At 41.6% G+C, this 12,999-nt stretch overlaps 1 protein-coding gene across 1 annotated transcript in view; it reads left to right on the forward strand.

Annotated features, from left to right (window-relative positions):
- Window positions 1-12,999, forward strand: part of Astn1 (astrotactin 1) — a 319,917-nt gene that overhangs the window by 104,665 nt on the left and 202,253 nt on the right. Inside the window, exon 2 of the mRNA XM_021156108.2 lies at window positions 8,555-8,742. Coding sequence (XP_021011767.1) covers window positions 8,555-8,742 — 188 coding nt within the window. The remainder of the gene's footprint in view (window positions 1-8,554; window positions 8,743-12,999) is intronic.

Raw genomic sequence — 12,999 nt, forward strand, 5'->3', positions numbered from 1 at the left:
ACTTTAATGAGTATCATGTGGATAAACTCTTTGCAGAGGTTTGAAAAGATCCAGAGAAACACTGTGGTAGGAACAAGTAAACCATTTTGGATGGAATCACAAGCCATTTGAATGCTTCTCATCTCTCTGGTTGTGTCAGAACCTTTTGGCTGCATCTTTCCCCCACAGGAATGTTTTCGTCTCCATGGCTAGGTAAATAAAATGTGTGTGCGGTTGCTCGATTGATTGCTATTCATGTCAGCACTGTAGCACAGAGTGACCTACTTCCAGCAGCATCCATAGAAAGCTTCATTGCTGTCCATGGTAGCTGATATAAAAAGCCACCCTCTGCTTCCCACAACTCCCACCTGCGGACTGCCCTCAGACATGGCAATCTGTCGAGTACGAGTACCCAACCCTGTATTTCTTCCTTTCGTCATACCTACTCCCTGTGTTGATTCATTTTATTCCACCTTTGTACATTTCTGGAAAAGAAATGGGTGGGTGGGCAGCTTTAAAGGAAGCTGAAGTCTCCAATTTTTGGAGTATAGCATTCTCAAAGAATATTGTTTTGGGGTGTTAAGAGATCAGGTGCTTGACATACATAATGCATGTCCATATGTTACATGTATTATGTAAATTGTACATACATTGCCTTATATATAAATAATGTACAGAAGGTTAGTAGCTAACTGGGAACCATTTGTAGATGGAAGTGTCCCCATAAGAGAATCCTACTCTGAAATTACAGTAGACACTTCAGCCAACACTTACTCTACAGAATGATAGACTGCACTGACACACAACTATTCCAAAGGCTAAGAGGAAAGCCTAATTTAAAAAATTTCTAAAGATCGCTATCCCACTGGCATGCAAAAATATGATTAGCCTGTACCTGACTTGGGGTTTGACTATCACCAAATGCTATGCTTCATTCAGTGACATCAACGAGGGGGCAGAACTAGAGAGATCTTGGAGACATTCATCCCATCTCTTGAACACATGGCATATGAGTTCCAGAGATGGCCACATACTTCCTTCCATGTCCTTGTTCAGTGTTCTATGCACCTTGTGCTTCTATTTCTCATCACTGAGCCAGTGATGTACCAAACCCCTAATTTATGAGTCATACAGGGTGAATGTCACCAATCTGAGGACATAGACATTCAATTACCCTTCATCTAGTCATGGGTGAATCTCTACTCCAAATCTCAGCAAATCAAGAAGGCTTTGATTACCTGAGCAAAGACATCCTTGTGCTTCTGTTAATAGCTGTTTGGCATTTTAAGCTGTCTTGATCTAAAGCTTTGCTGGATAGATCTGTCGTCATGGTTTGGAGGAGGAAGACAGAACAGCACAATAGACAGCAGCTCCATGGTGCCCAGCAGATTGAATTCGGCAACCACCAGAGGAGTTACATTCCCAAATGGTTTATGAACATCTTCACAAAAGAATTCCCTGGCTATGACATCTCCCATTTTGTCCATTTAGCTAGGCATTAGCAACACACACTCCAGGCAAACCGGCAGAGTACCTGGCATCTATGCCGGCTGAATTCAGGCCCAGCAGGGCACTTTTTCTTATGTGGTTCTCACTCTGGGATGCAGGATCATTCCATTTCAGAGCTCCAAAGCAGATGGTCCCTGTGGTAAGAGTTGCAGCCCGCAGGCCAACGCAGCCCAAGGCCCCCATCATTTTTCTGACTGACCTCATTTCCTCCACGTCTCTTGACTTTGTCCTTTCTCTCTACTTCCTCCTCCTCTGTCTGCCCCTCATCTTCCTTCACAGATGGCCAAGACACTAATGTGCTGCTGTCATTATGTTTATGAAACAAGTTGAGGTCTTTAGAGGCTGCTGTTCCTGAGACATTAAAGACTGGTGTCACTTTGATACCAGGGTGGAGATTTGCAAGATAATTAGTGATCCCTGGCTGTTATTAACCCCTGACTTAAGCAGGTTATTTTCTTACAAAGGTGTTGAAAGTTAATACCATTGTTAATAGTTTCAGCCAGAAGACCATAATGAAACCATGTGGAAAACCAAGCCTACCATCAATAACTTTCAATCTCTGAATTAGGGACTAGAGAAGGAAAATAAGAAAAAAAATGGAAAGAAAAACTGACTATTTCTGTCACAGGCTCATTTGGTAACATTTTTGATGGTCACTTTCATTTGGTAAGACACAATAGTTATACTTTTTTGTTTTCGATGGTTGGTCTAGCACTATTAATCATTTGAGTTTAATATTCTAATTTTTGTATGTGTGTGCCCCATGCGCATATGTGGAGGTTAAATATTGGATTTTCTTTTCTATCAGACTGTGCTTATTCTCCTGTGACAGTCGCACTAACCTGGAGCTCAGTGTTCTTGTTTCTTTTTTGTTTGTTTGTTTGTGGGGATTTTTATGGTTCATTTTGTTCTTTTTAATTTTTGTTTTGTGTTTGGTTGGTTGGTTGGTTTGGCTAGGCTGGTGGCAAGCAAGACTTTGTAATCCTGTTTCTACACTGCCCTAGTGCTGGAGTCCCACACTTGTGCCCAGGCTTGACTTGTTATACAGGAGCTGGGGATCTGGATGGAGGTGTTCTTGCTTAAGTAGCAAGTGCTGTTACCTACTGAGTCACCTTCCTCTTGAATTAATCTTTATTACACAAGGACACTCACAGTGGCCACTGCGATAACATATAGTGCAGGTGAGGCTCCATTCTGTTTGCAGAACTGTTGTCTTTTACATGCTACTATTTCACAAATAATATAAGGGTATTTGTAACATTCTACTTAGCATTGAAAATAACCAATATAGCCAAAACAACTCAGAGTTTCCCCCTATCCTCTACCAGCAAGGACCTTGATCACTTATGCATTTTATTGTTCCTTCAGTGGAACTAACTCTTCTCTAAGTCTGTTCTTGTGGGAGTCCCTCAGAAAGCATTTTAGATTTGGTTTGGAAAAAAAGGTTGTGTCAATATGAAAATAAGTAGCAAGGCCTTTCAACAGGCAAGAACGGCTGCCAGGGGGGTGTCAACATCAACCTTGAAAGATCACAGGATCAGTTCTGCAGGTGCCCTCAACAGGAAGCCAAGCATGGCCAAGTTAATGCTACCTCCTACCTTGACCTCAACAACCACAGGACCTCATTACGACTCAGCTGAACTCAGCTTGAAACTCAGGCATTCTAGCAGTGAAAAGGGACCCCAAGATATCCGGACTGCTCTAACATACACTAAGCAACTCACCAAATTAAATGATCCTTGAGAATTTTCCCAATTAAATCCATACTCCAATTGGAATTGTCTCAGTCATTGAATGAGGGTGTGGTAGGCCTGGTACTTGAAAGGAAATTCTGATACTGACTGGATGTTTCTTAACTCCTCAGATGAGGTTCTCTCAGCATGTGAGTATACATAGGGAAGAGAAAAGCAAGTGGATAGCAAGGACATGTTGTAATGCCAGGTAGAACAATTTGTGCAGCAAAGTTTTAAGTGTCCTGAAGTAACCCCACAAAGAGACTACTAACTCCCAACCCACAAGCTATCATTAGAACAATGACTAAGGATAATTAAAAGTGATATCACCTCACTCTGCCTTTTCCATCCCAAGCTTCTCTCTCTTATGACTTTTTCTGCCCAGTGTTTCACCAGTGCAGTTCTCTGGGACATGAAGCTCCAAGGTTATCTCTTAGAAACAATCTATTTGCAGCAACATTATGAGGTGGTACAGTGTGAAGTTGGGTCTGTATCTGGAGGTCTCTGCCTGTATCTTCTAGACCCAAGGTGAAGCATAGGTTAGACCTGAGAAGAGGTTTAATGTTATTTGTGCCACTGCACTTAACATGCATTCTGGAGACAGGACCATGTGAGGATCAAAGTTACAGAGGAATATTGAAGTTCATCTACACACTTGCGTCTTCACAGACATGAGGAAAGTCAGAGTGAGGGGGCATATTCAAAGTTCCTCAGACCATGCCTAGGCCTCCTGAGTCCCACTCCTATAGTCCCTAAAGAATGCAGAGTCAGCCATAGTGTCACCTAGATCTACGACATCAGCCATTCTCATTCTGTGTCTTGGTGATCATTAACTTGGTTGATGCCTGTGCCTAATAGAATTGTGAATGACTTTCCCCTAGCTGTGAACTTCTTAAGAATGACTTTTTAAGGCTCTTCCATGTGCCATTAATCTGGATTCTGAGAGTAGATCCTCTGTAATTCTTCTACATATTGCCCACCCCTGCAGCTTAACCAGACCCCCTGTGATTCTGACGATGTACATCATCCTTCTGTTCCTTTGCATACACTGTGCACTTCAGCTGGGATTGTGCATGTCTCCAGCATCTCCCACCATTTTACTGCTTCCCATCAGTGTTTACCCAGCCAACTCTCACCCGATGCTCAGCACGGCTGTCACTTAGCCCTGGTCACATCTGAAGTTTCCCGCTGGATGAAAAGTGCCTTGAGAGTAAGAGTGTATAGTTTAGTTCCCAACTGTGGCCAGCATAAGGTTCTCCAGGAACATTTACTGAATGTAAGAAGGGATAGCACACTGTCTTCTTTGTATAACAAGGTTTGGAGAGGTACTAAAGATGTGAAGTTTGCAAGAGTAAGGATAGACATGGTAAAAGCCAAGACAGACTTCTCCTTTTGGAGACCTCAACCCCACTGTGTGTGGAAATGTGGCATTTGTGACATCTGGATATAAACAGAGTGTCCTGTGGAATTCGATTTATTTGGTACATTGCCACGAAGGTCCTCTGTGAGCTTCAGTGGCAATCCTCTGTGACTTTGTACTGGAATAACAATTTTATCACCACCCTAATTTGCTCCTTGGAGTCTCATGACTGGCTTGCATTACATTTCTTCTTGAGATAGGAACATTCACACAGATGTGATTGTACTAATGTTCTCAATCTTGTTTGTGAAGAAGTTCTCAGGGAATTTATTATGTCCTGTGTGGTCATTCATTTGCTGATCAGGCCAGATATAGCATAAATATAAATAAGTTCCTGTTTTGGCATTTGAGCTCTTTCATGGCAGATCCTATCAGGAGAGGGAAAGTGCCAAGGATGGATCTATCATTGTATAATTAACTTGAAACTAAGAATCCATGAATGCCTTTGGCAGACATGGCGCCCTCTTTCCTTTACCTCTTGCCCTCTGCAGTGAACCAAGTCTGTGAAGAATCATGATATTGCCATTTATAGGGATGGAAATGTATAACCCACTGAAGGGTTCAGAGGGTTAGCCTGGAAGCCATGGCCAGAGACTCTGTGTGCTAATCCCATTGCCCCATGGAATACTTTGTCAAGGTCCTCACAGCACCTAGTCTTTCCTTGGCACCTCTGTGCCTAGGGCCATGGAATATAGTATCTTAATCCTGATTGAAACATTGTAGCTGCTTATAGACAGAAAGTTTCTTCATAAGATGATGAAGATGTTCTAGAATTATACAGTGAATGATGATTATATAACATGATGAAAACACACACACACACATACACACAAACCCACTCTATTAAAAGGTGAATTTAAGGCATTTAAATTGTATGTCAACTTAAAAATAAGTCATATGATATAAAGACCTGGAACAAAAGATTAGATTATTATAGCCACTAAGCTCACAAAAGACCACATGGCTTTCCTACTTTAGGGCTCTCCTCACCTTCTCCTCCCTCCATGTTCTAATGTCATACTGTGTGCTTTTGAAAATAGTGTAGAGGGCAACAAACAGTTCATCTGTCTCTGCCCCTGCTCTGTGACAGGTTGGTTGACCTTGGTCTAGATATTTCCTTAATTTTTGCTTCAATGGTTAAAGCAGGGTTAATGAGTCTGACCTACCTGATGGAGATCTGCTGGGAAACGAGATCTAGTTTATGAAGTGATTTAAAGGGACAGGTGCTAGATCCTTTTAAATAGTTACAGAAAGGACTGAGTGGCACCCAGACATGCATGGAATAAATCTTAGCCTGAGTGGGGATGGTTATGAAAAGAAGATGGGCTTGATTATGCCATCAAATGCACTACTGGGAGCTGGCATGCTGATGATGTTTATCTCTGATGACGTGGGTACAGATTTGGTCCCTAGACCGGGGCAGAACAAGAACGTCAGTGAGGATGCATTTCTAAGAGTCTTCTAGCATGTTAAAGCCAAAAGAAGTTGTCGGGAGAGCCTGCCTGCAGGATATACAGCCATGTGCCTGGAAGCAGTTGGTGTTATTGGGTCTGCACTCACTGTGTTTGGCTACTGTTGCTTTAAATACTTACCTTCAGAGATGCATCCAAGGATGTTGACTTACCTGAGAATGTAGAAGACACTTTAGACAACTGGCTCTCAACCTTTTTAATGCTGCGACCCTTTACTGCAGCTCCTCCATGTTATGTTGACCCCAACCATAAAATTATTTTTGTTGCTACTTTGTAACTGTAGTTTTGCTACTGTCATGAATCATAATGTAAATATATGATATACAGGATATCTGATTGTAACCACTGTGAAAGAATTGTTCAGTGCCCCCAAAGGAGTCACTATCCACAGATTGAGAAATGTTGATTTAGAGATTTAGAGGAGCAGTCGACGCCGGAAGCCAGCATCACCACTACATCAAACAAATAGGGAGAGGTCTTCTGAAAACCATCTCTGAAACACACATCTTCACTTCTCAGTCTCTTTGCCCTCTGAAGCTACCTGGATTCTAGGCCAATCACATGCAAGTTCACAGATAATCTACCTAACTGACAGATTGACAGAGTCTTCTAAGCTACAGAAAAGAGAGGCCACATATGAAAGGGGATTCTCCATAGGCAACTCCCATTCACAATCACAAGTCCCCTCTTCTCCCCGGTGAGTGTGGGGTTGGATGGGCAAGGCCATCATATCAGCATCTGTCAGGGGTAGGCCAATGACTCCTCTCCCATGCAAACCCTCGGTGGCCTACACAGAAGAGCGATGACTACACCCATTCCCTCTCCTCATTCTCACTCACTAGTTGCCTGGCCATCCCTTTCCCTTTCCCATTTGCCATGAGGCATCTCTTTCCTTAGAGAAGATCACTTTCTTACCCTCCTGTACAGTTTACTAGGGTATTTTCTTTCTCTCAGTGTCCTACAAGGACTCATTGTGCACATCCAGTCATGGTGGGCTGCTTTTAAACATTGAGAGCTTCTCCCCTCTCTTAGTGCCTGAGTGCCTAGCACAGGGCCTGGTGCATAGAGCATGCCCAGTGTCTGTCTATTCAAAGTGTGACTAAATCAATAAATAATATCAGTCTGCCCTCTCATAAATAGTGGCAGATAATTATAAATTCCATAAATATTTAAAATTGCTTTCCTCTTTATGATTGTGATAGTTGATGAGAATATATTCTAAATGTGTCTATTAAATCTTTTTTATATCTGTGGTATAATTTTTTGGCCAGAGGTGATAAATTTCGAGAGAAAAAGCATGCCTTTTGAAAATGAAATTTTATAAAGGAGTAATTTGTTAAAGTGTGTGTAACTGAACATTGGTCCCCCTTCGAGACTGTTATAGTTGTTAAAAGAAACATGGTCTGAAGGCTAACTGGAGTCATAGAAAAGCTGGATTGATCAGATTTCTCTACTATGGGATACCCTAGAACTCAGATGTGATATTGCTTAGGAATAAGAGAAAAGGGGATATGTATGTGGGATTTTCCTGCAGCAATACCTTGGGCCTCACTACAGTGCAGAGGGCAAAGTAGATTTTTGTTGTTTGTTTTGTTTTTGTTCTTTAGCATTTTTCTATTGGTGATTGCTCAGCTTTCATCTAAATACCTCTGCAGCAAGTGAATGTTTAGATCTGTGATCAGGACCCAATTCACTCCACTGCAAGGAGTGAGTGTTTAGATCTGTGATCAGGGCCCAATTCACTCCACTGCAAGGAGTGAGTGTTTAGATCTGTGATCAGGGCCCAATTCACTCCACTTTCTTCATGTATGGCATCTGCTTTGCAAAACTAAAGAGAAAAACAAAAACAAAAACAGAGCCTAAACATTTCTTTACCTATCAGGACAAGTTATCAGCTCTCTCCAGTGGACTGTGCAGCCCATGTCTGTGGGTTCACAAATGTGCCAGCAGCCCAGTGGCTCTTCAGTAACCTCCCAGGACTGTCCCATAAATGCTGGTTCTCTGCACAGTAATTGCCAACTCTTTCCTTGGTAGATATCTGGAGTCTGTGAGTAATTGCTGGGTAACTCACATGTCCAGATTTACAAGAGGCAAACAACCTTGTATTTACCTCAGGGGGTTATCAGGTATTCAAACTGTGCAATATAAGGGATAGCATTGATCACAGAACGAGGGGAAGAACTTGAATTTTCGCCTCAGTATTTTTCTCACTGGGTGAGAGCCTAACTCACTAGATTTATTATAGAAAGACCTACAGGGGATAATTCTCTCCTCTTGATCTCTTGTCTTTCTTGAGTTTTATAAGTAGCAGTAAACCTAGCTATAGTCAGAACCCTTTGTTGTCTGCAGACAGAAGTAGCTTGTTGGTATCAGAAACTAGGAATATGAAATCTTGGCCCAGTCCAAAATCTTACGCTGTGACTTTGGTGGTTTCCCCTTAGAGATCTCAGGGAATACAGAAGACATCCCCCTGGTGCGCTGGAGGCAGCAGTGGCTGGAGAATGGCACTTTGCTCTTTCATATCCACCACCAAGATGGTGCTCCAAGTCTCCCTGGACAAGACCCAACTGAAGAACCCCAACATGAATCAGCGGAGGAAGAGCTGAGGATCCTGCACATCTCAGTCATGGTAAGAGCAGGCTAGCCCCAGCCATCTGGTCACACATAGCCTCTGTTTACCTTGATATTAATTACCTTGATAATGCCTGCACTCTTTTGGTCAATTTTTCGTTGTGATAATAAGATGTCGAAGGTAGCTGTTTATGAAGAAGCCCCTAGTTCTGGAGGTCAAGGGCACAGTGTCTGTACCAGTACAGCTCTGTGAGGACACGATCAGCTATTCACACCATAACAAATGGCTATGATAGGGGCAGGTGTAGAAGAGGTTGTAGCCTAAACAGGAAGCCAGAGACATACTATACAATGTCCCCCAAGGTCATTCTGATGATCAGGTTCGAATGAGGATCTCCCAGAAGCTCCACCTCTTAAAAGTTTCACACCAACTCTCAATACAGCCAGTCTAGAAACCAGGCTTTCAGCATAAGAGCCTTTCAGGGAGAGTGAACATTTAAACCTTTGCAAAAGACAGAACTTTATAAAATCAAAATCCAGGAAGATCATTGAACAGGCTGATACACAAACTTCTCACGTGTAGGGAATGTATCCACATGTGCTGCGAAAGTTGCAGCTATTTCTACAGAATAATTTCCCAACTGTTCTTTCTAGGAACATACCCATATATGGAGTGGCTTTCCCACGTATGAGGTAATATCAGAATGTCTTAGAAAGGAATCATTCAGTTAATATATTGGAATATTTTAGAGAAATTACTCCATGAAGGTTTTTTTTGGATGACCAAATCTCCAAGCTTCTTACTACTACCAAATCTGCTTTCATATTTTTTCCCAACCAGAAGAAATCAGCACCCTGCTTTCATTTTATGCCATAGTAAAGGGGATGCCAATAGATGCTCTGTAGCCCAGTTTCAAAACTTTGCCACTGTCACCCAATCTGCATGTAAATGTGAAGCCTCAAGAACATGATAAAATTCTTCCTAAAGTATTAGAAGCCTGTACTTCAGAATGTCACTAAAATATCATGCTACATTGGCAGGTGTGTGAGAGAGGTGAGGGGTTTGGAAGTGCTTTGCTTACTTGTGACTGCTTAGTGATAGAACAAGTGTATCGCATAGTTAAGGTGTTTTCAATATTTGTGGAACAATGAATACATTTTCAGTGGGAAGAGGGAAATATTTGGCATCTAATGGATTGGTGAGCCAATGCACTACCTATTTATAAGGTCCTGAGAGTAGGTTGATACTTTGACTGGTTGCTCAGGGGCTATGTGTGTAGGACATTGCTACCTCGTTGTTAACATGCTCACACCTGGCCCAACCTAAGCCTTGGTCTACCTTTAATTCATCCCTTGCTTGTCATTTAGATATATCCAGCACTGCATTAGTCTCTGCTACAGTGCAGAGGGCAGAGTAAGTTTTGAGTATTTTTATTGGTGGTAGCTTTAAAGACTAGAAAGATGCTGATCAAAAACACCACAGGATGTTAGGGACTATGCTGTGCTATAGTGATACCTGAGACGCCCTATACATTAATGCCCGTGTTGAGAGCCCCCGAGGAGGCGATTAATGGACAGCTGACCCTGAAATGAAGAGGAATCAGCACCAGCCTTGGAGCTAGTTTTCAGATCTTTCTTTTATATGCTTGCAGTTCCCCACCACAGAACAGCAGTAGCACTTAATTTTCCAAATAAAATGGGCATTTCCTTCAGCTTCCTTTGAGTTTGCCTTATCTTGTTTTTAGTCAGGCTGGAGAAGGCAGAGGTTTAAAGGGTATAAGTGAAGGACAAGGATGGCAAGTGTCAAGTTGTCTCTACCTTGCCTCTACTTTAGCCTTCTGGGTGTGATCAGGCCTAATCTTCATGGAGATTTCGAAAGTCTGACCTCAATATTGTCCGGGATCTCAAAGTGAACTGACTATAGCCACTTTCCTCCTCTTGTCGGAAAGGGTCCTCAGTGGAGCCTGCAACACACCTGGCCTTCCTCCTCTGCCCCATTCCCATTCCACACCATACCACACACCCACACATGCTATCTCACCATTCTCAGACTGCTTCTCTAGAAACAGTTTCAAAGTCTAAAGCAGAGGATCTGCCCTCAGCTCAGAAATCAAGCCTGAGGGTATCCTGTTTGAAGATGGCGTTCTGGGAGTCTCTGATGGTTTCATCTGAAGAGACCCTGGGATAGGTAGACTGTATTTGATTCACTTTATACAATATCCTTTAAAGGTAATGTAGGCAGCTATTTGAGGCATCCAGAGTAACATCCCGATAAATGTTAAAAGATAATAAAACCCTTTGGCTAGTAATAGTCTTGGGCAGTGCCACCCTAACTCTCTTACTAATGAAATAACAATAGCAGGGCTATTTTCCCATGGACTCTAATGATCAATAATGATGCTATTTTTCTCAGATTGATTCAAAATAGAATCATTTGAAAGGAGAGAAAAGTTATGGTTATTATGAAAATATGAATCTGTCCCATTGTTGCTCTTTCTCTAAGAAGCTGTATATTTAAAAGCTTAATAGGCAATCCTAATTACTTCAATATGTGCAGCCAGAATGGACGGTTTTTGTGAAACCTTCAAGTTCCCTTTTCTCTGTACTCACATTCTCCCCAACTGTGATGCCTTAATTATTTTCATATTTTGCTTTCACTGCATTTCATTTTAAACACAACATATAAGGAATGATAGAATGTCCAATACAGATACCTTTTGGTATCCTTCTGAGATTACATGAATGAGAAAGTGCAAGCTCTCCCTCCAAATGTGTCCAGTACAAACCTGTCATCAGCAAAACCTGAGCTTTACATAAGACCAATAATCCAGCTGGGTGCTTTGCAATTTAAAATGTGGAGAAAGCTTTCCTTCTTTTTTTTATTTTTCAATCACATCCTAAAATTTTGAATTATTTTTTTTTCAAAAGAGTCACCATTTCTTCCTTGCATGCAATAATTGGATTTCCCTCCTGAAATCTTAGGTTATTGCTTTGAGGGTCAAAGGATATATTTTAACCTCCTGCATGATTCAAACTTAGCTGACAAGATTTATTTCAAAATGTACAGGATAATTGACACTTAGAACCATGACAGCAGAAGCATATTCTTTTGCAAACTTATGAACAAGTGGTAGCAGAATTAATGAATTAAAATTGTGTGAATTTTAAGCCAACTGTTAAAAAAATAACAACTTCAGCAACAAGGCAAATTGTTTATTCCACAGAAGACTAAATTTTGACACAATTTACATCAGATAGTCAGACACTGTGAGGATTTAAATTTCTACATGATACTTCTGCTAATTTACCATATGATGCACATTTTTCCTCCTTAGAGTATGTAAAAAGAATTTAATGGTGCATAATAGAATGTAAATGTATTATCTCTATATTTCATGGTTCTAATTAAAAATGGCAATGTTAATAGATTTCCTAAATGCACATAGGTTGGTTATGTTTTTCCTAGCAACTAGCCTTCAGTTTTGTCTGTCTCTCTGTCTGTCTGTCTGCCATCTGTCTACTTTTTGTTCTGGCAATTCCTACTGCTAGAGAATATCTTTTAAGTGTTATTCTTCCTAGGTACAATTTACAATTGTGTGTGTGTGTGTGTGTAGGAGGGTACCTTTGAGCTTCTATGTGTCCTCTGAGCATCATGTGGACAATCCCTTCAGTCAGGACTAAGTAATGTCCAGGACCACTGCCCCTAGGTCTGTGAGTCTTCTCTAGCCTCTGCCTATCAGTATACTCAAAGGTCACCAATGTTCCATGCTCCTGGGAGCTTCATCTAACCTATGGTACTGTGTTCTCTTTTGAAAAAGAAAATCAAAACTTAAAGACAAAAGAGACAGCTGGAGCTGCTAGAGAGTTCTGGAGTCTGTGAAATAGAGAAGGAAATTTAGGGAAGTTGCATTTGGAGAAGCAATATTTGAAGGCCAATTAATCCAGAACATTCCCAGCCGGGCGTGGTGGCGCACGCCTTTAATCCCAGCACTCGGGAGGCAGAGGCAGGCGGATTTCTGAGTTCGAGGCCAGCCTGGTCTACAAAGTGAGTTCCAGGACAGCCAGGGCTATACAGAGAAACCCTGTCTCGAAAAAAAAAAAAAACAAAAACAAAAAACAAAAAACAACAACAGAACATTCCCAAAGCCAACTGCGGGTGACTCCAGTTTCCAGGGATGCCCAACAGCGTTGTGTTGAAAGTCCCCATCTTAGCTCTTACTGTTCTACACAAGGTCAGTCCAGTCACTCAAATGTCACTTGCCACTTTGCTTTGGGCTGGATTTCATTCATCTCTAGAGCACAGTCATCTAAGATA

The sequence above is a fragment of the Mus caroli genome, unplaced genomic scaffold (assembly GCF_978045245.1).
Source record: "Mus caroli unplaced genomic scaffold, Mus_caroli_1 scaffold_1, whole genome shotgun sequence".
NCBI classification, from domain to species: domain Eukaryota; kingdom Metazoa; phylum Chordata; class Mammalia; order Rodentia; family Muridae; genus Mus; species Mus caroli.